This window comes from Hyperolius riggenbachi, chromosome 10 (genome assembly GCF_040937935.1).
Source record: "Hyperolius riggenbachi isolate aHypRig1 chromosome 10, aHypRig1.pri, whole genome shotgun sequence".
Taxonomy (NCBI): domain Eukaryota; kingdom Metazoa; phylum Chordata; class Amphibia; order Anura; family Hyperoliidae; genus Hyperolius; species Hyperolius riggenbachi.
The window spans coordinates 203,976,207-203,997,975 of NC_090655.1; the positions used below are offsets into that span (position 1 = coordinate 203,976,207).

The window sequence follows — 21,769 nt, forward strand, 5'->3', positions numbered from 1 at the left end:
ACTGGCTGCCTGGCCTGCCCCAAAAAGACTAAGTCGCTCCCAGTCCCTCCACACAGCATGTCTGCCTGCAGGCCGCTTCACTACCGTCTCCGCCACCACCAACAGGGTCCGGGACTCCAGGCGGATTGCTGAATTTTTTAGGCCGCTGCTAGCAGCGGCCGCTGTAATAATTTTTATGGTGCGTGTACATGACTGCCTAATTTTTCTGGCTGCACTGAGGGCAGCTGCAACAACAAAAGAAAAGGCATGTACATGCGCCCATTCCCCTTCGTGATCATTACCTTGCCGTGGTGAAGGGGCTTGCGTATCACAATGAAGCAATGACCGGCGCCTAGATGAGTGTCTCGGGGGGCACACAAAAGATAATAAGGTCGTTGCTTCATTGTGGTCAGACCAAATTTGATCAGCTGGACAGTCACTGTTCTGTCATTCAGCTACATCAGCCAGGCCGACCATATGGGCTGTAAAGCCACCAAAACCTGCACTCTCGCCATGGTGCGCACCAGTCCAGCACGGCCGTCACTAGTACAAACAGCTGTTTGCGGTGCGTTACACGGTGAGTTTGGTGTGTCAGTGTGAAGCAGTACCTTAATTACACTACCTGATTGATGTATACACATGCAAGATGTTTTAAAGCACTTTAGGCCTGTCATTTAGCATTCAATGTGATTTCTGCCCTTAAAACGCTGCTTTGCGTCAAATCCAGATTTTTCCCGGGGACTTTTGGCGTGTATCCCACTCCGCCATGCCCCCCTCCAGGTGTTAGACCCCTTGAAACATCTTTTCCATCACTTTTGTGGCCAGCATAATTATTTTTTTTTTTCAAAGTTCGCATCCCCATTGAAGTCTATTGCGGTTCGCGAACTTTAACGCGAACCGAACGTTCCGCGAAAGTTCGCGAACCTGGTTCGCGAACCTAAAATCGGAGGTTCGGCCCAACTCTAGTGTGCGCCTTATTTTCTGAGCTGAAACTTCAGTACCCACATTTGACAAATCTTTTTTTCAGTTCCTCAGTAGAGATGGGCCGACGGTTCGCCAGCGAACGGTTCCAGGCGAACTTTGGGGGTTCGCGTCGCCTGAACCAGGCAAACTTTTGCGGAAGTTCGATTCGCCTCTTAATGCACTATGAGGGTCAACTTTGACCCTCTGCATCACAATCAGCAGCAGGCACATTGTAGCCATTCAGGCTACACTAAGCCCTGGAGCCCCCCCCCCCCCCCTTATATAAGGCAGGCTCGCTGGCCATGACACTCACTCGTGTGCCTGCTGCAAATAGACAGACTAGGGAGAGCTGCTGCAGATTTTTTTCTCCTAGGGAAAGAGAAGTTAGGCTCTTGGCTTGCTCCTGGCTGATTTTTATTGCTAAAATAGCACCCCTCAACAGCTCTTTTTAGAGCTAATGTTTTCCTGATGTGTTTTTTTTTGTGTGTGTTGCTCACTGACACTGACATTATACAGCCCTATCTGTTGCAGCTGGACCTTGGTAATTGTTATTACTGCGCCAGCCAGGCCCTGCCTAACTATAGATACTGGGACACCTACCTATGCCTACCTAACTACTGGAGCACCTACTTACCTATACGGGGACACCTACCTACCTACCTATACTAGGGGACCTACCTATGCCTACCTACCTATACTGGGACTCCTACCTATGCCTAGCTAACAGGGGCGTCGCTAGCCCTATTTTGGGGGGGCACGTGCCCCCAATCTGTCCTGGGGTGCCACGGATCTCCGCCCGGCCGCCCCCTCTAGCAGCGGCTCCCTCCAGCCGGCAGCGCCGCCGCCGCGTCACTCAGACCTCAGGATCAGGCGGCGAGCCGGCGACCAATCGTGCGGGAGCTAGGACCCAGCACCCGCACTGATATGCGGAAGTGACATCACTTCCGCATATCGAGCGGGTGCGTCCAGCGCCCGCTCTTACTGGTCGGGTCGCCGCTGATCCTGAGGTCTGCTACGAGGTAAGGGGGGTGGGGGGAGCGGCGGCGGCGGGGGGGCCTCCCTGGCGGCACTCACTCACTCCCTAAAGGGGCTCACTGGCACTCACTCACTCCCTAAAGGGGCTCCCTGGAACTCACTCACTCCCTAAAGGGCCTCCCTGTCACTCACTCCCTAAAGGGCCTCCCTGTCACTCACTCACTCCCTAAAGGGGCTCCCCCTGGCACTCACCCACTCCCTAAAGGGGCTCCCTGGCACTCACTCACTCCCTAAAGGGGCTCCCTGGCACTCACTCACTCCCTAAAGGGGCTCCCTGGAACTCACTCACTCCCTAAAGGGGCTCCCTGGCACTCACTCACTCCCTAAAGGGGCTCCCTGTCGCTCACTCACTCCCTAAAGGGCCTCCCTGTCACTCACTCACTCCCTAAAGGGGCTCCCCCTGGCACTCACTCACTCCCTAAAGGGGCTCCCTGGCACTCACTCACTCCCTAAAGGGGCTCCCTGGCACTCACTCACTCCCTAAAGGGCCTCCCTGTCACTCACTCACTCCCTAAAGGGCCTCCCTGTCACTCACTCACTCACTCCCTAAAGGGCCTCCCTGTCACTCACTCACTCCCTAAAGGGCCTCCCTGTCACTCACTCACTCCCTAAAGGGGCTCCCCCTGGCACTCACTCACTCCCTAAAGGGGCTCCCTGGCACTCACTCACTCCCTAAAGGGGCTCCCTGGCACTCACTCACTCCCTAAAGGGCCTCCCTGTCACTCACTCACTCCCTAAAGGGCCTCCCTGTCACTCACTCACTCCCTAAAGGGCCTCCCTGTCACTCACTCACTCCCTAAAGGGCCTCCCTGTCACTCACTCACTCCCTAAAGGGGCTCCCCCTGGCACTCACTCCCTAAAGGGGCTCCCTGGCACTCACTCACTCCCTAAAGGGGCTCTCTGGCACTCACTCACTACCTAAAGGGCCTCCCTGGCACTCACTCACTCCCTAAAGGGCCTCCCTGTCACTCACTCACTCCCTAAAGGGGCTCCCCCTGGCACTCACTCACTCCCTAAAGGGGCTCCCTGGCACTCACTCACTCCCTAAAGGGGCTCCCTGGCACTCACTCACTCCCTAAAGGGGCTTTCTGGCATTCACTCACTCCCTAAAGGGGCTCCCCCTGGCACTCACTCACTCCCTAAAGGGGCTCCCCCTGGCACTCACTCACTCCCTAAAGGGGCTCCCCCTGGCACTCACTCACTCCCTAAAGGGGCTCCCTGGCACTCACTCACTCCCTAAAGGGGCTCCCTGGCACTCACTCACTCCCTAAAGGGCCTCCCTGTCACTCACTCACTCCCTAAAGGGGCTCCCCCTGGCACTCACTCACTCCCTAAAGGGGCTCCCTGGCACTCACTCACTCCCTAAAGGGGCTCCCTGTCACTCACTCACTCCCTAAAGGGGCTCCCCCTGGCACTCACTCACTCCCTAAAGGGGCTCCCTGGCACTCACTCACTCCCTAAAGGGGCTCCCTGGCACTCACTCACTCCCTAAAGGGGCTCCCTGTCACTCACTCACTCCCTAAAGGGGCTCCCCCTGGCACTCACTCACTCCCTAAAGGGGCTCCCTGGCACTCACTCCCTAAAGGGGCTCCCTGGCACTCACTCACTCCCTAAAGGGGCTCCCTGGCACTCACTCACTCTCTAAAGGGGCTCCCTGGCACTCACTCACTCCCTAAAGGGGCTCCCTGGCACTCACTCCCTAAAGGGGCTCCCTGGCACTCACTCACTCACTCCCTAAAGGGGCTCCCTGGCACTCACTCCCTAAAGGGGCTCCCTGGCACTCACTCCCTACAGGGGCTCCCCCTGGCACTCACTCACTCCCTAAAGGGGCTCCCTGGCACTCACTCACTCCCTAAAGGGGCTCCCCCTGGCACTCACTCACTCCCTAAAGGGGCTCCCTGGCACTCACTCACTCCCTAAAGGGCCTCCCCGGCACTCACTCACTCCCTAAAGGGCCTCCCTGGCACTCACTCACTCACTCCCTAAAGGGCCTCCCTGTCACTCACTCACTCCCTAAAGTAGCTCCCCCTGGCACTCACTCACTCCCTAAAGGGGCTCCCTGGCACTCACTCACTCCCTAAAGGGGCTCCCTGGCACTCACTCACTCCCTAAAGGGGCTCCCTGGCACTCACTCACTCCCTAAAGGGGCTCCCTGGCACTCACTCACTCCCTAAAGGGGCTCCCCCTGGCACTCACTCACTCCCTAAAGGGGCTCCCTGGCACTCACTCCCTACAGGGGCTCCCCCTGGCACTCACTCACTCCCTAAAGGGGCTCCCTGGCACTCACTCACTCCCTAAAGGGGCTCCCTGGCACTCACTCACTCCCTCCCTAAAGGGGCTCCCTGGCACTTACTCCCTACAGGGGCTTCCCCTGGCACTCACTCACTCCCTAAAGGGCCTCCCTGGCACTCACTCACTCCCTAAAGGGGCTCCCTGGCACTCACTCCCTAAACGGGCTCCCTGTCACTCACTCACTACCTAAAGGGCTCCCTGTCACTCACTCACTGCCTGAAGGGGCTCCCTGGCACTCACTCACTACCTAAAGGGCCTCCCTGTCACTCACTTACTGCCTGAAGGGGCTCCCTGGCACTCACTTACTGCCTGAAGGGGCTCCCTGGCACTCACTCACTGCCTGAAGGGGCTCCCTGGCACTCACTCACTGCCTGAATGGGCTCCCTGGCACTCACTCACTACCTAAAGGGGCTCCCTGTCACTCACTCACTGCCTGAAGGGGCTCCCTGGCACTCACTCACTGCCTAAAGGGCTCCCTGTCACTCACTCACTGCCTGAAGGGCCTCCCTGTCACTCACTCACTGCCTGAAGGGGCTCCCTGGCACTCACTCACTGCCTGAAGGGGCTCCCTGGCACTCACTCACTGCCTGAAGGGGCTCCCTGGCACTCACTCACTGCCTAAAGGGCCTCCCTGTCACTCACTCACTGTCTGAAGGGGCTCCCTGGCACTCGCTCACTGCCTAAAGGGGCTCCCTGGCACTCACTCACTGCCTGAAGGGGCTCCCTGGCACTCACTCACTACCTAAAGGGCCTCCCTGTCACTCACTCACTGCCTGAAGGGGCTCCCTGGCACTCACTCACTGCCTGAAGGGGCTCCCTGGCACTCACTCACTGCCTAAAGGGGCTCCCTGGCACTCACTCACTGCCTAAAGGGCCTCCCTGTCACTCACTCACTGCCTGAAGGGGCTCCCTGGCACTCGCTCACTGCCTAAAGGGGCTCCCTGGCACTCACTCACTGCTTAAAGGGGCTCCCTGGCACTCATTCACTGCCTAAAGGGGCTCCCTGGCACTCACTCACTGCCTCGAGGGGCTCCCTGGCGCTCACTCACTACCTAAAGGGCTCCCTGTCACTCACTCATTGCCTGAAGTGGCTCCCTGGCACTCACTCACTGCCTGAAGGGGCTCCCTGTCACTCACTCACTCCCTAAAGGGGCTCCCTGTCACTCACTCACTGCCTGAATGGGCTCCCTGGCACTCACTCACTGCCTGAAGGGGCTCCCTGGCACTCACTCACTGCCTGAAGGGGCTCCCTGGCACTCACTCACTACCTAAAGGGCCTCCCTGTCACTCACTCACTGCCTGAAGGGGCTCCCTGGCACTCACTCACTGCCTGAAGGGGCTCCCTGGCACTCACTCACTGCCTGAAGGGGCTCCCTGGCACTCACTTACTGCCTGAAGGGGCTCCCTGGCACTCACTTACTGCCTGAAGGGGCTCCCTGACACTCACTCACTGCCTGAAGGGGCTCCCTGGCACTCACTCACTACCTAAAGGGGCTCCCTGGCACTCACTCACTACCTAAAGGGGCTCCCTGTCACTCACTATCGGGGTCCCTGGCACTCACTACCTAACTGGTGGCGCCTGTCACTCACTAGCTAACCTGGGGGTCCCTGTCACTCACTACCTAACTTGGGGGGCTACCATATTAAGGGGGCATTCTGCCTATTTATGTGAAATGCTGTCTATTTATGTGCCTCATGACTGCTGAATTTGTCTTGTTGGGGGCCTCATGATTGCTGAATTTGTCTTGTTGGGGGCCTCATGATTTGTTGAGGGCCTCATGATTGCTGAATTTGTCTTTTTGGGGGCCTCATGATTTGTTGAAGGCCTCATGATTGCTGAATTTGTCTTGTTGGGGGCCTCATGATTTGTTGGGGGCCTCATGATTGCTGAATTTGTCTTGTTGGGGGTCACATGATTGCTAAATGCGAGACTATGGGAAAAGCTGAATCCTTATCATATGAGACAATAGCATTAAACCTACTTTTTTAGCTTTTTAAAACAGAAAATAAAACTGGGAGGTTCTAAAAAAATGAATACATTTTTCAGGAGTAGGATGGATGAAATTGTTTATCTTCACAGTTTATTTTCAACTTGGATTTTCCATAATGTTCATGTATGAGTTAAAACATTTGTACAGTATTTAGTTTAAATTGCGGTTGCCACTTTGCGATAGATAAGTGACTTTCGGATTGCAGTTTGGGCATTCGGCCTCCAAAAGGTTCGCCACCACTGTCATAATCTAATGTCCCACCGTTGCTAGGTTCATGTAAATTTGTCTCCACCCGGCCGTTACCACACCTATATTCTGGTCCAGGGCCCACCCATTTTTCGGTGCGGCACGATAAGCACGCCGCACAACGTGATCCTCATATTTTTGGCACGCTAGCTGCAGTGTGCTGAATTCTGCTGCCTACAGTATGTACAGTATACGCTGTTCTCTAGTGCCTGCACTGTGTGCTGATTTGCCTCCAGTGTGTACAGTGTAAGGTGTTACTCTGTGCCTTTACTGATTGTAAACCAGCTATATTGTATGCTGATCCCTGCTACTTTCAGTATGTACAGTATTAGCTGTAAAGCCTGGTACACACATACAATTTTGATTAGCCAATTTTAGCTCTGTTCATAAAATTCATTGTCTGTTGGCCCACTTACTGCACGGGGGTGGTAAAATTGGGGGTCAGTGATTGACCAATCAAAATTGTATGTGCGTATACATCTTTGATCTATGCCTATACTGATTGTAAATTATCCAAATAAAGGACAGGGGGCTCCATCCAATATTTCGATGGGCAGGCCTGTTATCTGTAGCTTACAACACTGCTAAGTTCATGTACATTTGGCCCCACCCATGGCCACGCCCACTCACCGCATGGCCACGCCCATTTTTGCCACGGCGCGCACAGATATACCTCCCCACCTGGTGCCCACAGGTGCCCCCGATCTCCAAGGACCCTAGAAACGCCCCTGCTAGCTAACTACTGGGACACCTACCTATGCCTACCTACCTATATTGGGTCTCCTACCTATGCCTAGCTAACTACTGAGGCACCTACCTATGCCTACCTACCTATACTGGGACTCCTACCTATGCCTAGCTTACTACTGAGGCACCTACCTATGCCTACCTACCTATACTAGGACTCCTACCTATGCCTAGCTAACTACTGGGTCACCTACCTACCTATACTGGGTCTCCTACCTATACCTAGCTAACTACTGAGGCACCTACCTATGCCTACCTACCTTTACTGGGACTCCTACCTATGCCTAGCTAACTACTGAGGCACCTACCTATGCCTACCTACCTATACTGGGACTCCTACCTATGCCTAGCTAACTACTGGGACACCTACATATGCCTACCTACCTATACTGGGTCTCCTACCTATGTCTAGCTAACTACTAAGGCACCTACCTATGCCTACCTACCTATACTGGGTCTCCTACCTATGTCTAGCTAACTACTGAGGCACCTACCTATGCCTACCTACCTATACTGGGACTCCTACCTATGAATAGCTAACTACTGGGACACCTACCTATGCCTACCTACCTATACTGGGTCTCCTACCTATGCCTGGCTAACTACTGAGGCTCCTACCTATGCCTACCTACCTATACTGGGACTCCTACCTATGCCTACCTACATACCAGAAATTTGATCAGCTGGACAGTCACTGTTGTTCTATCATTGAGCTACCACAGCCCGGCGACCATATGGGCTGGAAAACTCCCACGGCCTGCACTCTGGCCATGTTGCGCATCAGTCCAGCATGGCCGTCACTACGCAAACAGCTGTTTGCGGTGCGTTATAGGTGCCTTCAGTATAGCTAGCTAGGCATAGGTGCCTTCAGTATAGCTAGCTAGGTATAGGGGCATTCAGTATAGCTAGCTAGGCATAGGTGCCTTCAGTATAGCTAGTTAGGTATAGATGCCTTTAATAAAGCTAGCAAAGCATAGGGGCCTTTAGTATAGCTAGCAAGGTATAGGGGCCTTTAGTATAGCTAGTTAGGTATAGGGGCCCTCAGTATAGCTAGTTAGGTATAGGGGCATTCAGTATAGCTAGGTATAGGGGCATTCAGTATAGCTAGTTAGGTATAGGGGCATTCAGTATAGCTAGGTATAGGGGCATTCAGTATAGCTAGGTATAGGGGCATTCAGTATAGATAGGTATAGGGGCATTCAGTATAGCTATTTAGGTATAGGGGCCCTCAGTATAGCTAGTTAGGTATAGGGGCATTCAGTATAGGTAGTTAGGTATAGGGGCATTCAGTATAGCTAGTTAGGTATAGGGGCCCTCAGTATAGCTAGTTAGGAAAAAGGGCATTCAGCATAGCTAGGTATAAGGGGATTCAGTATAGCTAGTTTGGTATAAGGGACCTCAGTATAGCTAGTTAGGTATAGGGGCATTCAGTATAGCTAGTTAGGTATAGGGACCCTCAGTATAGCTAGTTAGGTATAGGGGCATTCAGTGTAGCTAGTTAGGTATAGGCGCATTCAGTGTAGCTAGTTAGGTATAGGCGCCTTGAGTATAGCTAGCCAGGGTACCCCTCCGTCTGTGCGCCTACATAGAAAAAAAAAGCATTGGCTCACCCAACAAGGGGATCCAGCGCCGAATTCCGCTGCATCCCCTTGCAACCGCCGATCCCCCGCTCGTCCTCTTCCGACCCCCCCGCGCCTCCTCCGCTCGCCCCTTGCATAGATGTGAGCATTGGCTCACCTAGCACCTGCCCTGGATTCCCTACCTGCCGCCAGCGCAGAGCCACAGACCCGCAGACCTCTTGCTTCCACCTCTGTTCCCCCAGTGACCCGCTTTTGCATACGCGTCATCACTGAAGCGCCGGGCGGTTACTAGAGGGAACAGAGCAGGAAACAAGAGGTCTGCGGCTCTGCGTTGGCGGCAGGTAGGTAATCCAGGGCAGGTGTTAGATGAGCCAATGCTCACATCTATGCAAGGGGCGAGCGGAGGAGGCGCGGGGGGGTCGGAAGAGGACGAGCGGGGGATTGGCGGTTGCGTGGGGATGCAGCGGGATTCGGTGGATTCGTTAAGGGGGAAATTGCGTCGGGATTCGAATCCACGAATCTCGAATATTTCTCAATATTCGAGGGATTCGTGGATTAGCCGGATTCGCCGTCCCACCCCTACATTATTCGAAACATTTTTTACAAATCAATAACTGCAAAGTGGGGTGTGCGTAATTATTCAGCCCTTTGAGTCAATACTTTGTAGAACCACCTTTTCTGCAATTACAGCTGCCAGTCTTTTAGAGTATGTCTCTACCAGCTTTGCACATCTAGATACTGAAATCCTTGCCCATTCTTCTCTGCAAAACAGTTCCAGCTCAGTCAGATTAGATGGACAGCGTTTGTGAACAGCAGTTTTCAGATCTTGCCATAGATTCTCGATTGGATTTAGATCTGGACTTTGAATGGGCCATTCTAACACATGGATATGTTTTATATTAAACTATTCCATTTTTGCCCTGGCTTTATGTTTAGGGTCGTTGTCCTGCTGGAACCTCCGCCCCAGTCTCAAGTCTTTTGCAGACTCCAAGAGGTTTTCTTCCAAGATTGCCCTGTATTTGGCTCCATCCATCTTCCTATCAACTTTGACCAGCTTCCCCGTCCCTGCTGAAGAGAAACAACTGCAGAGCATGATGCTGCCACCACCATATTTGACAGTGGGGATGGTGAGTTCTGAGTGATGTGCAGTGTTAGTTTTGTGCCATACATAGCGTTTTGCATTTTAGCCAAAAAGTTCCATTTTGGTCTCATCCAACCAGAGCACCCTCTTCCACATGTTTGCGGTGTCCCCTACATGGCTTGTGGCAAACTGCAAACGGGACTTCTTATGCTTTTCTGTTAACAATGGCTTTCTTCTTGTCACTCTTCCATAAGAGCCAACTTTGTACAGTGCATGACTAATAGTTGTCCTCTGGACAGATTCCCCCACCTGAGCTGTAGATCTCTGCAACTCGTCCAGAGTCACCATGGGACTCTTGACTGCATTTTTGGCTAGCGCTCTCCTTGTTTGGCCTGTGAGTTTAGGTGGATGGCCTTGTCTTGATAGGTTTACAGTTGTGCCATACTCCTTCCATTTCTGAATGATCGATTGAACAGTGCTCCGTGGGATGTTCAAGGCTTTGGAAATCTTTTTGTAGCCCAAGCCTGCTTTAAATTTCTCAATAACTTTATACCTGACCTGTCGGGGTGTTCTTTGGACTTCATGGTGTTGTTGCTCCCAAGATTTTCTTAGACAACCTCTAAGGCCATCACAGAGCAGCTGTATTTGTACTGACATTAGATTACACACAGTTGCACTCTATTTAGTCATTAGCACTCATCAGGCAATGTCTATGGGCAACTGACTGCACTCAGACCAAAGGGGGCTGAATAATTATGCACACTCCACTTTGCAGTTATTGATTTGTAAAAAATGTTTGGAAACCTGTATGTTTTTCGTTCCACTTCTCACGTGTACACCACCTTGTATTGGTCTTTGACGTGAAATTCCAATAAAATTGATTCATGTTTGTGGCAGTAATGTGACAAAATGTAGAAAACTTCAAGGGGGCCGAATACTTTTGCAAGCCACTGTACTACAGTATAAGAGTACTGGCAGTTGGCTGATGGTGTAATGGTTAAGGGCTCTGCCTCTGACACAGGAGACCAGGGTTCGAATCTCGGCTCTGCCTGTTCAGTAAGCCAGCACTAATTCAGTAGGAGACCTTTGGCAAGTCTCCCTTACACTGCTACTGCCAATAGAGCGCGCCCTAGTGGCTGCTGCTCTGCTCTGGCGCTTTGAGTCCGCAAGGAGAAAAGCGCAATATAAATGTTATTTGTCTTGTCTTGTCTAAAAACACTGTTTTTGACAAAAAAAACACGCTTGCTGAAGTAACAAATGTCCTGGAGATGATCCTCTCAGTGCCACAGTCTAGCAAGGATGGAGCTTTTCATCATGGCATCTGCTTTTTATACAGTGGTTTGCAAAAGTATTCAGCCCCCTTTAAGTTTTCCACATTTTGTCCTATTACTGCCACAAACATGAATCAATTTTATTGGAATTCCACGTGAAAGACCAACACAAAGGGGTGTACACGTGAGGTGGAACGAAAACCATACATGATTCCAAACATTTAAAAAAAAAAAATAACTGCAAAGTGGGGTGTGCGTAAGTATTCAGCCCCCTGAGTCAATACTTTGTAGAACCACCTTTTGCTGTAATTACAGCTGCCAGTCTGTTAGGGTATGTTTCTACCAGCTTTGTACATCTAGAGACTGAAATCCCTGCCCATTCTTCTTTGCAAAACAGCTCCAGCTCAGTCAGATTAGATGGACAGCGTTTGTGAACAGCAGTTTTCAGATCTTGCCACAGATTCTCGATTGGATTTAGATCTGGACTTTGACTGGGCCATTCTAACACATGGATATGTTTTTGTTTTAAACCATTCCATTGTTGCACTGGCTTTATGTTTAGGGTCGTTGTCCTGCTGGAAGGTGAACCTCCGCCCCAGTCTCAAGTCTTTTGTAGGCTCCAAGAGGTTTTCTTCCAAGATTGCCCTGTATTTGGCTCCATCCATCTTCCCATCAACTCTGACCAGCTTCCCTGTTCCTGATGAAGAGAAGCACCCCAGAGCATGATGCTGCCACCACCATATTTGACAGTGGGGATGGTGTGTTCAGAGTGATGCGCCGTGTTAGTTTTCCGCCACACATAGCGTTTTGCATTTTGGCCAAAAAGTTCCATTTTGGTCTCATCTGACCAGAGCACCTTCTTTCACATGTTTGCTGTGTCCCCCACATGGCTTGTGGCAAACTGCAAATGGGACTTCTTATGCTTTTCTGTTAACGATGGCTTTCTTCTTGCCACCAGGGCCATATTTACCATAAGGCACTGTAGGCATGTGCCTACAGGTGCCTGATGATGGAAAGATAGCTCACTCCCCTCCCTCTCTCCCATCTTGCCTATACAGAGTCCTGAGAAGAGCGTAAATGAGGATACTCACCTGGGTCTCAGCATTCCACTGACCAGATCTCCCTTCAATTTAGGGTAACTCTGGCTACCTAATGCTAAGGGACACCTGTATCTACCTATGATGGGCAAGGGAAGTAATGGAGAAGTGACATCTGGGCAAGCCAGCACACTTGTGGTGCAGTTCGGCGGGAGTTTGTAGGTTCATGGAGGGGGAAGTTTAGGGTGTCAGGACATCTGTGCCTATAGGCTCTTGTGATGTAAATCCGGGCCTGCTTGCCACTCTTCTATAAAGGCCAACTTTGTGCAGTGCACAACTAATAGTTGTCCTATGGACAGATTCCCCCACCTGAGCTGTAGATCTCTGCCGCTCATCCAGAGTCACCATGGGCCTCTTGACTGCATTTCTGATCAGCACTCTTCTTGTTCGGCCTGTGAGTTTAGGTGGATGGCCTTTTCTTGGTAGGTTTACAGTTGTGCCATACTCCTTCCATTTCTGAATGATCACTTGAACAGTGCTTCGTGGTATGTTCAAGGCTTTGGAAATCTTTTTGTAGCCTAAGCCTGCTTTAAATTTCTCAATAACTTTATCCCTGACCTGTCTGGTGTGTTCTTTGAACTTCATGGTGTTGTTGCTCCCAATATTCTCTGAGACAACCTCTGAGGCCGTCACAGATCAGCTGTATTTGTACTGACATTAGATTACACACAAATGCACTCTACTTAGTCATTAGCACTCATCGGGCAATGTCTATTGGCAACTGACTGCACTCAGACCAAAGGGGGCTGAATAATTACGCACACCCCACTTCACAGTTATTTATTTGTAAAAAATGTTTGGAATCATGTATGATTTTCGTTCCACTTCTCACGTGTACACCACTTTGTGTTGGTCTTTCATGTGGAATTCCAATAAAATTGATTCATGTTTGTGGCAGTAATATGTCAAAATGTGGAAAACTTCAAGGGGGCCGAATACTTTTGCAAACCACTATACAGGAGGGGAGGGCTGAGCCTCCCCTCCTATGACTGGTTGCTAGGGCCTGGCTGGGGGCCTCTGATTAGCCCAGGGGGATGTCATTTCCACCCATTTCCGCTAACCTGACCTAATCACGGCTTTACCTACTGCGATCACGAACATGAATGCATTCTGAATATTCTTATTCATGGCATTGTCGTGGTCGATTTCCGTGATCCAGAATCGATTCAATCAAATACCAAAGCCAAATAGTGAAAAAATGCTTGTGAATCACGGCTAATCCGTGATCACGGAAAATATATGCACACCACTGCTCATTAGTTACAAGAAAAGTACAGCACTAGTAAGGTAGCAAAGCAGCATACTGTGCAGTTTATTTTGAGTAATTCAGTGTATGATTGCTCTAAAAATGGTACAGTACAATCAAAACTTACACAGACATGGGTTGATCCCCCAAAGTTGGTAATTTCCACGAAGCAGTCAACTGCATCATTAAAATCCTTAATGTTGAGTGCTAAATCAATGACACCTACGATCATGGTCCCTATAGTCAGGATGATTGCAGTGGAGATCTGCAGAAATAAATAAATAAATAATAGATAAATAAAGAGAAATAAGGATAGTCTGATGTAGTGATGCTCGGATACCCCTATCCATGAAGTCAAGTAAATCCGGAAATTCTGGATTCCCTCATCCATGGATTCGACAAACCCGGGCGTGGCTAAAAAAAATCTGGAACCGTTGTGATTAAAATCTGGACTTGAAACTGAATCACAAATTCGAACCGGATTTTTGCCATGGTAATCCATGGCCGTGGATCTGGATTTTCTTTTAATGTTAATAGCAAAGCCCCCATACATGCTACAATTCCCAAAATCACATGGATTATAAAGGTGATAAGGGGCTACAACTTAAAAAAAAATCAAAAAGGACTTATGGTTTTTGAGAAAAACTGGAAAACTGAAAAATATTCTGTGATTATCACCCGCCGACTTTAGTGGGTAATAGGAAAGTCCCCTTACATTGTACAAACACCAAATTTGCCAGATATGTTAAGAAGAACAGTGGGAAAAAGAGAATTTTTTTTTCCAAAAATACCTTATACTTTTTGAGAAAATCGATTTGAAAACTTCAAAGGAAAAAAGTATACATTTAAATGTGTTAATGACAGTTCTTAGGAAAACAATTCTTGCAGACTTTAACAGTTAATAGCAAAGACCCCTTACATCCCAGCAACACCAAATTTGTAGGATATGTTAAAAAGATAGTGGGAAACAATATTTTTTTTTAAAAAAAATTTTGTGTGCTGAGTGTGGGAGATTAAAAAATAAAATGGCATGGGATCCCCCCTCTTGAGCCTCTGTAACTCCTTGTCTCCCATGCAGGCTGGGATAGCCAGAATGTGGAGCCCCAGCAGACTGGGGCTTCGCACCCTGAGCTACACCAGCCCGCATGGACCATGGTATGGGGGGCCCTTGTCCAATCCATGGACAAGGGGCTCTTCCCCACCTCTGGTGCCCCAGGAGGGGGTGGGGCGACGACTTCCTGGGGGGTTCATCGGGGCATCTGGGAGTCCCCTTTAAGAAGGGGACCCCAGATGCCCACCCCCCTCCCAGGAGAAATGGGTATAGAGGTACAAAGTACTCCTTACCCATTTCCACAAAGGGTTAAAAGAAATAAAAACACAACCACGAGAAAACATTTTTTATTAATTTTAATTAACCAGAAATACTTACCTGTACCTTTAAGAAAATGCCATGCCAATATCCTCGGTAATGTCCCACAACGACAGTATCCTCTATCTTGCGAACTTCAGAAATACTTACCTGTACCTTTAAGAAAATGTTCCCACGCCAATATCCTCTAACTTGCGACCTTGATTGAAGATCTCTGACGACCCGCGCAACTGCAGCCACACACCACCGGTCCCCGCACAGCTCTAGCTATACCTAGTATACCTAGTATAGCTAGAGAGCCAAAAGCATCTTTGAAGTTTGGCTCCAAGGCTCCTCATTGGTCTATTAACAGACCAATGGGGATCAGAAGGATATTCATTGGTACAGGTAAGTATTTCTGGATAAATTAAAAAAAAAATTCTCGTGGTTGTGTTTTTGATTCTTTTAACCTTTGTGAAAATGGGCAAGGGGAACTTTGTACCCCTATACTAATTTCTCCTGGGAGGGGGCAGGCATCTGGGGTCCCTTTCTTAAAGGGGACTCCCAGAAGCCACCATGAACGCCCCCAGGGAGTCGTCACCCCCACCTCCTCCTGGGGCACCGGAGGTGGGGAAGAGCCCCTTGTCCATGGATTGGACAAAGGCTTGGAGGAAAAGGGAAAGGCTTGGCTGCCACTCTCCCCCGGAGCCCCCCATACCATGGACCATGTGAACTGGTATAGCTCAGGGTGCGAAGCCCCAGTCGGTCAGGGCTCCACATTCTGGCTATCCCAGCCTGCATGGGAGACAAGGGGTTACAGAGGCTCAGGAGGGGGGACCCCATATCTTTTTTTTAATTTCCCACACTCAGCACAAAAAAATTACATTTTTAAAAAAATATTGTTACCCACTATCTTTTTAACATATTCTGCAAATTTGGTGTTGCTAGGATGTAAGGGGCCTTTGCTATTAACTACTAAAGTCGGCAGGAATTGTTTCAATTACCACATTTAAATGTATACTTTTTTCGTTTGAAGTTTTTAAATCGATTTTCTCAAAAAGTATAAGGTTTTTTTGAAAAAAAAATGTCCTCTTGTTCCAACTCTTCTTCTTAACATACCTTGAAAATGTGGTGTTTCTACAATGTAAGGGGACTTTGCTATTAACCGCTAAAGTCAGTAGGTGATAATCACGGAATATTTTTCCTGTGAGCCCACGATCACGACCCGTGATTGCTGACCGAATATTTTCAACCATGGAATTTCCGTGGCCAATTTTTGTGATCCAGAATTGATCACGGAGTCGGATCCAGAAGTTGAGTAGTGAAAAAATTTCCTCGGATTTGGAAGTCGAATAGTAAATAAATGCTTGTGAATCACGGCTAATCCCTGATCACGAGTTCTCGGTGAGCATCTCTAATCTGGTGACATTGTTAAAAAGTAAAAACAACATTCAGTATAAATGACAAACTCAGAAAACACAATTTGAAACTCAGTGAAGTGTACAAATTTGTTTCCCTGTGCTTTAAAGTGGACCTGTCCTGAACTCTTGTACAGGACACAAGGAAAACATAAAGGAAATGCACCCTGTATGTATTTAAAGAGTTTAGGCTATGTCATTTGTGTCTAATCACTACTTGTAATTTGATATCCCTCCTGTGTCACATGACTGCCTATGGCAGATGAGCAGATAAGCCCATTTGAAAGTACAGGCTGTAAACAATATGTCTGCTTCCATGAATCAGGACATAGAAACTGTGCAGATTTATTTTAGGATTTGTATCAGCTGTAGCAAATACATGTTTTTTTGTTTAAAGGTTACTATGCTGTTGTGTATCTTTTAGAGCAGAAAGGAGTTCTGAGTTCAGGTCCACTTTAATGTGTATATAAAAAGGGCTTGTGGGAGTTGTGGGAGGCCTCATTCCTTTACACCTTTTGCACCTTTGTACAAAATTATGGAATTATGGAAAAGGAACTAGAGATGTCCCGAACTGTTCGCACGCAAACTTATTTGCGCAAACTACGCAATCATCATTGGGCTAAACTTTGACCCTCTACATCACAGTCAGCAGACACATGGCAGCCAATCAGGCTGCACTCCCTCCTGGAGCACCCCCTTATAAAAGGCAGCAGCATTGGCCATGTTGTCACTCTGTGTGCTGCTTAGAGTTGAGCCGAAATTTTCGTAATTTCGCATTACTATAATTACGCATGCGAAATTTGCGATTACGTTGCGAAATTAGCGTAGCGAAATTGCCATTAAAATCGTAATTGAAAATACCGTAAGCGTAATTTTCAACGCGAAATTTCGCATTTCGTTCATGTCGTAATTTCGCATTAAACGCTACCGTAATTTCGCATTAAACCGTAACGCTCCGTATAATATAAAAAAGCCGCCGACTTTAAGGGTTAATAGCAAAGCCCCCTTAAATGCTAAGAGCCTCAAATTTGGAGAATATATTAAGGAGATCAGGAGGAATAAGAGGAAAAATTTTTTTTTCAAAAAGACCTTATAGTTTTTGAGAAAATCGATGTTAAAGTTTCAAAGTAAAAATGTATACATTTAAAAACCCGCCGACTTTAACGGTTAATAGCAAAGCCTGCTTAAAGTTTAGGAACACCAAATTCCTAGGGTATATTAAGGGGATCATTGGGAATAAGAGGAAAAATTTTTTTTTCAAAAAGACCTTATAGTTTTTGAGAAAATCGATTTTTAAGTTTCAAGGGCGAAAATGTCTTTTAAATGCGGAAAATGTCAGTTTTTTTTGCACAGGTAACAATAGTGTATTATTTTCATAGATTCCCCCAAGTGGGGAGAGTTTTACTTACTTCGTTCTGAGTGTGGGAAATATAAAAAAAAAAAACGACGTGGGGTCCCCCCTCCCAGACCTCTTTAACCCCTTGTCCCCCATGCAGGCTGGGATAGCCAGAATGCGGAGCACCGGCCGCGTGGGGCTCCGCACCCTGACTATACCAGCCCGCATGGTCCATGGATTGGGGGGTCTCGGAAGGGGAGGGGCAGCCAAGCTTTCCCCTCCCCCTCCGAGCCCTTGTCCAATCCAAGGACAAGGGGCTCTTCTCCACCTCCGATGGGCGGTGGAGGTGGAGGCCGCGATTTCCTGGGGGGGGTTCATGGTGGAATCTGGGAGTCCCCTTTAAAAAGGGGTCCCCCAGATGCCCACCCCCCCTCCCAGGAGAAATGAGTATAGAGGTACTTGTACCCCTTACCCATTTCCTTTAAGAGTTAAAAGTAAATAAACACACAAACACATAGAAAAAGTATTTTAATTGAACAAAAAACATAACCACGAAAAAAATCCTTTAATATTCTTAATTAACCATTAATACTTACCTGTCCCTTTAAATAAATGATCCCACGCAATATCCTCGGAAATGTTCTATTAGTTACAATGTAACAAAGTTATTACAATGTAACAACTTTGTTACATTGTAACTACGCCGCACCCGACGTCACTCGTCGCTCAGCCGCCGCAGCATACATTTACGCGTCCGTGCAGGATGCTAAGTCCCCGCAGCTTCCGCTGTCCACCCCGCCCACATCTGTCACCCACATGTGGGTGACATGTGGGTGACATGTGGCAGAGGCGGGGAGGGCAGCGGAGCCGGCGGGGACTTAGCGTCCTTCACCCGACAGAGCTCTGAGCTATATAGCTCAGAGCTCTGTAAAGCATCTTTGTATTTTGGCTCCAAGGAGCCCCATTGGTCCTTAGCAGACCAATGGGGTTCCTTCTGATTTGAAGGAACCCCATTGGTCTGCTAAGGACCAATGGGGCTCCTTGGAGCCAAAATACAAAGATGCTTTAGAGAGCTCTGAGCTATATAGCTCAGAGCTCTGTCGGGTCCGTGCAGCGCAGACGGGTATGCGGCGGCGGCGAGTGACGTCGGGTGCTGCGTAGTTACAATGTAACAAAGTTGTTACAAGGGCTCGGAGGGGGAGGGGAAAGCTTGGCTGCCCCTCCCCTTCCGAGACCCCCCAATCCATGGACCATGCGGGCTGGTATAGTCAGGGTGCGGAGCCCCACGCGGCCGGTGCTCCGCATTCTGGCTATCCCAGCCTGCATGGGGGACAAAGGGTTAAAGAGGTCTGGGAGGGGGGACCCCACGTCGTTTTTTTTTATATTTCCCACACTCAGAACGAAGTAAGTTAAACTCTTCCCACTTGGGGGAATCTATGAAAATAATACACTATTGTTACCTGTGCAAAAAAAATGACATTTTCCGCATTTAAAAGACATTTTTGCCCTTGAAACTTAAAAATCGATTTTCTCAAAAACTATAAGGTCTTTTTGAAAAAAAAATTTTTTCCTCTTATTCCCACTGATCCCCTTAATATACCCTGGGAATTTGGTGTTCCTAAACTTTAAGCAGGCTTTGCTATTAACCGTTAAAGTCGGCGGGTTTTTAAATGTTTACATTTTTCCTTTGAAACTTTAACATCGATTTTCTCAAAAACTATAAGGTCTTTTTGAAAAAAAAAAATTTTCCTCTTATTCCTCCTGATCTCCTTAATATATTCTCCAAATTTGAGGCTCTTAGCATTTAAGGGGGCTTTGCTATTAACCCTTAAAGTCGGCTGCTTTTTTATATTATACAGAGCGTTACGGTTTAACGCGAAATTACGGTAGCGTTTAATGCGAAATTACGGCATGAACGAAACGCGAAATTACGCGTTGAAAATTACTCTTACGGTATTTTCAATTAAATTACGATTTTAATGGCAATTACGCTACTGTAATTTCGCATCGTAATCGCAAATTTCGCATGCGTAATTTTAGTAATGCGAAATTACGAAAATTTCAGCTCAACTCTAGGCCCAGCACATTTAGTGCATACCTTTTACTGCATCTGTGTGACTGCACATTGTAATATATACCAGCAGTCACTGCATACCTTTTCACTGCACCTGTGTGGCTGCATATTGTATTATACCACCAGCGGTCACTGCATACCTTTTCACTGCACCTGTGTGACTGCATATTGTATTATACCACCAGCAGTCACTGCATACCTTTTCATTGCACCTGTGTGACTGCACATTGTATTATTATTACATAAAAGAACATGCACACCAGACAAAAGATGCTTTTAAATGCAATGCTTATTATTGAAGTGAAAAACTTGTACATAAACCCCAATAAACGGGCAGGATACAAACATATACATATTAGCACAATTCTAACTGAACAATGAGAAATGACACAATGTTACAATATCCTGACAAACACAGAGATGGAGGAAAGTCAGAATTTACCCATTTACCCAAATTCTGTCTTTCCTCCATCTCTGTGTTTGTCAGGATATTGTAACATTGTGTCATTTCTCATTGTTCAGTTAGAATTGTGCTAATATGTATATGTTTGTATCCTGCCCGTTTATCGGGGTTTATGTACAAGTTTTTCACTTCAATAATAAGCATTGCATTTAAAAGCATCTTTTGTCTGGTGTGCATGTTCTTTTATGTAATATACATGTATTTTTATAACATTGCACCCTGCGTGATTGTACATTGGTCTATATAGTTTGATGGTCTATTTATATGGGTGTGCAGACCCTAATGTATATATGCACATTGTATTATACCACCAGCGGTCATTGCATACCTTTTCACTGCACCTGTGTGACTGCATATTGTATTATACCACCAGCAGTCACTGCATACATTTTCATTGCACCTGTGTGACTGCACATTGTATTATATAAAGCCCTGTCTCTTGCAGCTGGCCCTTTCTAATTGCTATACTGTGCCAGGCCCAGCACATTCAGTGCATACCTTTTACTGCATCTGTGTGACTGCACATTGTAATATATACCAGCAGTCACTGCATACCTTTTCACTGCACCTGTGTGGCTGCATATTGTATTATACCACCAGCGGTCACTGCATACCTTTTCACTGCACCTGTGTGACTGCATATTGTATTATACCACCAGCAGTCACTGCATACCTTTTCATTGCACCTGTGTGACTGCACATTGTATTATACCACCAGCGGTCATTGCATACCTTTTCACTGCACCTGTGTGACTGCATATTGTATTATACCACCAGCAGTCACTGCATACCTTTTCATTGCACCTGTGTGACTGCACATTGTATTATATACCAGCAGTCACTGCATACCTTTTCACTGCACCTGTGTGACTGCACATTGTATTATATAAAGCCCTGTCTGTTGCAGCTGGCCCTTGCTAATTGCTATACTGTGCCAGGCCCAGCACATTCAGCGCATACCTTTTCACTGCACCTGTGTGACTGCATATTGTATTATACCACCAGCAGTCACTGCATACCTTTTCACTGCACCTGTGTGACTGCATATTGTAATATACCACCAGCGGTCACTGCATACCTTTTCACTGCACCTGTGTGACTGCATATTGTATTATGCCACCAGCAGTCACAGCATACCTTTTCATTGCACCTTTGTGACTGCACATTGTATTATACCACCAGCAGTCACTGCATACCTTTTCATTGCACCTGTGTGACTGCAAATTGTATTATATACCAGCAGTCACTGCATACCTTTTCACTGCACCTGTGTGACTGCACATTGTATTATACCAGTCACTGGCACTGCATACCTTTCACTGCACCAATGTGACTGCATATTGTATTATACTGCCACCAGTCACAGCATACCTTTCACTGCATCTGTGTGACTGCACATTGTATTATACCAGCAGTCAGTGCATACCTTTCACTTCATCCCCCTAATATGGACAAAACAACAGGCAGAGGCAGAGCCAGGCCACCTGGCAGGTCTGTTCGAGGTGGTGCTGGCATGATTTTGTGCGGCCCCTCAAGCAAAGTACATTATTCAGAAGGCACATGCCATCAACCCCCAAGATTGTCATGACGTAGTTGACTATT

The 21,769-nt window shown here is 48.0% G+C and overlaps 1 protein-coding gene across 1 annotated transcript in view; it reads right to left on the reverse strand.

The window, feature by feature from the left end:
• Positions 1-21,769, reverse strand: part of LOC137536213 (uncharacterized) — a 116,095-nt gene that overhangs the window by 29,134 nt on the left and 65,192 nt on the right. Inside the window, exon 5 of the mRNA XM_068258324.1 lies at positions 13,656-13,793. Within this exon, the coding sequence (XP_068114425.1) occupies positions 13,656-13,793 (138 nt within the window). The remainder of the gene's footprint in view (positions 1-13,655; positions 13,794-21,769) is intronic.